This window comes from Grampus griseus (assembly GCF_964374135.1).
Source record: "Grampus griseus genome assembly, chromosome: 6".
Classification (NCBI taxonomy): domain Eukaryota; kingdom Metazoa; phylum Chordata; class Mammalia; order Artiodactyla; family Delphinidae; genus Grampus; species Grampus griseus.
In genome coordinates, this window is record NC_139000.1 from 102,724,261 (window position 1) to 102,726,761 (window position 2,501).

At 45.2% G+C, this 2,501-nt stretch overlaps 1 protein-coding gene across 1 annotated transcript; it reads left to right on the forward strand.

Moving 5' to 3' along the window:
* The first annotated feature begins 1,084 nt into the window (after nucleotides 1–1,084).
* LOC309824032 (large ribosomal subunit protein uL22-like) lies at nucleotides 1,085–1,664 on the forward strand. The gene has a single exon (XM_082656766.1). The coding sequence runs from the start codon at nucleotides 1,097–1,099 to the stop codon at nucleotides 1,649–1,651; it is 555 nt and encodes a 184-aa protein (XP_082512892.1). The 5' UTR covers nucleotides 1,085–1,096; the 3' UTR covers nucleotides 1,652–1,664.
* Nucleotides 1,665–2,501: the final 837 nt, after the last annotated feature.

Sequence of the window (2,501 nt, forward strand, 5' to 3'; positions counted from 1 at the left end):
TTCCTGAATGTCTCTGACACCAGATCTCAGCGAGCACTCCCTCCTCTAAATTCCTTGTTATCTGTACCTCCTATTTAATGATACCTTATATTATTACTCAACTTTTCATAAAAATGGTCTGATTTACCAACTGTATTGTCAGACCCTTGAGGGAACACAAGCCAACCTGAGTGTCCAGATTTATTATTATTGTTGTTGTTGTTTATTTGTTATTTTTTTCCTTTTATAGGCTGACATCTCCCTTCCCCCTCACTCTCTCCTTTGACCCTGAATTTTCAACTTTAGACCAAAAGTTTTCACAGGTGCATTCAGGTGAAAATGAGGTGAGAAACAGAGAGCTACTGGGGTTTTTTTTGCGGTACGCGGGCCTCTCACTGTTGTGGCCTCTCTCGTTGCGGAGCACAGGCTCTGGACGCGCAGGCTCAGCGGCCATGGCTCACGGGCCCAGCCGCTCTGCGGCATGTGGGATCTTCCCGGACCGGGGCACGAACCCGCGTCCCCTGCATCGGCAGGCGGACCCCCAACCACTGCGCCACCAGAGAAGCCCAGAGAGCTACTGTTTTACCAGAAGGAAGGAAGCCCCAGAACTCGGGATCTGTGTCCACAAGTATGGCATCACAAGTATCTCAGATCAAACCTGAGTTCTAAAACTAGGACTCTATTTACAAAAGCATATTTAGAACTTCTAGACTTTTCTGGGCTTTTTGTTGTTAAAGCAAAGAAATGCTATGATGAGGTGTCCAGCCTACGTGTAAAAGGTTCCTTCAGAATAAAAAGACTTAATTGAAAACATTTTACTGGAAGTAATTCCACACTCTGAGTAGTACAGCTGTTATTGGTCTTACCCGTTAAATGGGCAGCAGCCAAACTTTTCTCCTGCCCCTTTTATTAATAGGAGGACCACAGACCTGTTTAGAAACAGCCCCAGTACAAGTGGAGGTGACTAGGACCACCTAACACACACCGCCTGCCATGAAGTCCTAGAGAGGAGATTGCTTTGTCTTTTATTCCAATTATTTGCTCTTGCTTTGGGCATAGAATTGTGTTTAAAATCTTTGGGCTTTTTCCGGTTAGTGGCCTGAGGTGACCTCTAAAAATGGTTCGCTATTCACTTGACCCAGAAAATCCCACAAAATCATGCAAGTCAAGAGGTTCAAATCTTCGTGTTCACTTTAAGAACACTCGTGAAACAGCCCAGGCCATTAAGGGTATGCATATCCGAAAAGCCACCAAGTATCTGAAGGATGTCACTTTAAAGAAGCAATGTGTGCCGTTCTGTCATTACAATGGTGGAGCTGGTAGGTGTGCCCAGGCCAAACAGTGGGGCTGCACGCAGGGTCGGTGGCCCAAAAAGAGTGCTGAATTTTTACTGCACATGCTCAAAAATGCAGAGAGTAATGCTGAACTTAAGGGCTTAGATGTAGATTCTCTGGTCATTGAGCACATCCAGGTGAACAAAGCCCCCAAGATGTGGCACAGGACTTATAGAGCTCATGGTCGGATCAACCCATACATGAGCTCTCCGTGCCACATTGAGATGATCCTTACTGAAAAAGAACAGATTGTTCCTAAACCAGAAGAGGAGGTTGCCCAGAAGAAAAAGATATCCCAGAAGAAATTGAACAAACAAAAACTTATGGCCCGGGAATAAATGCTGCAAAAAATAAATGCAAATAAAAGTAAAAAAAAAAAAGCTTATTGAGCTTGGGCTTCCCTGGTGGCGCAGTGGTTAACAATCCGCCTGCCAATGCAGGGGACACGGGTTCGAGCCCTGGTCCGGGAAGATCCCACGTGCCGCAGAGCAACTAAGCCTGTGCGCCACAACTACTGAGCCGTGCTGCAACAAGAGAAGCCCGTGCACCGCAAGGAAGAGTAGCCCCTGCTCGCCGCAACTAGAGAAAACCCGTGCGCAGCAACGAAGACCCAACGCAGCCAAAAATAAACAAATTAAATAAATAAATAAATAAATAAGATTATTGGGCTCAAACTCCCAATGAATTCTGGGATTCTCGTTTACATCTGGCCTCTGTCTGACCACTCCCAGTGTTGGCAGATGACTACCGGGTGAGGCCCTTCTGTCCAGTAATGCACAGCAAGGGTGGTCAGGAAACATCCCAAGGGCGAGATGGATCTTCCCAATATTTGTCTGATATTTCTGTCCCCCACACCAGTCTGCTTTCTCCATTGAGTGTAATGTCTTGAACTGCCAAGGCAGGTCCAGCTCTACAAGGCACAGGACCCATGTGTGTGTTATATATGACTGGGTAACAAAACCCAGCGGAGACAGTGTTGGAATTTACGCTGTAGCGTATCCTCTCTTTATTTCCTTCTTCCATTATTTCAGATAAGTTAAACTTACAGAGTTATACAATTGGTAAACTTACAAGGGACTTCCATCTACATCATGAATTCTCAACACGGGCCAAAAAATCTTACTCATTTTATATGTAAAGCACAAATGTACATACAGTTCATAAACAGATATACAGTATATCTGGTGG

Excerpts from the sequence above, each read along its gene's own strand:
- LOC309824032 (XM_082656766.1), top strand. The coding sequence starts at position 1,097 with ATGGTTCGCTATTCACTTGACCCAGAAAATCCCACAAAATCATGCAAG.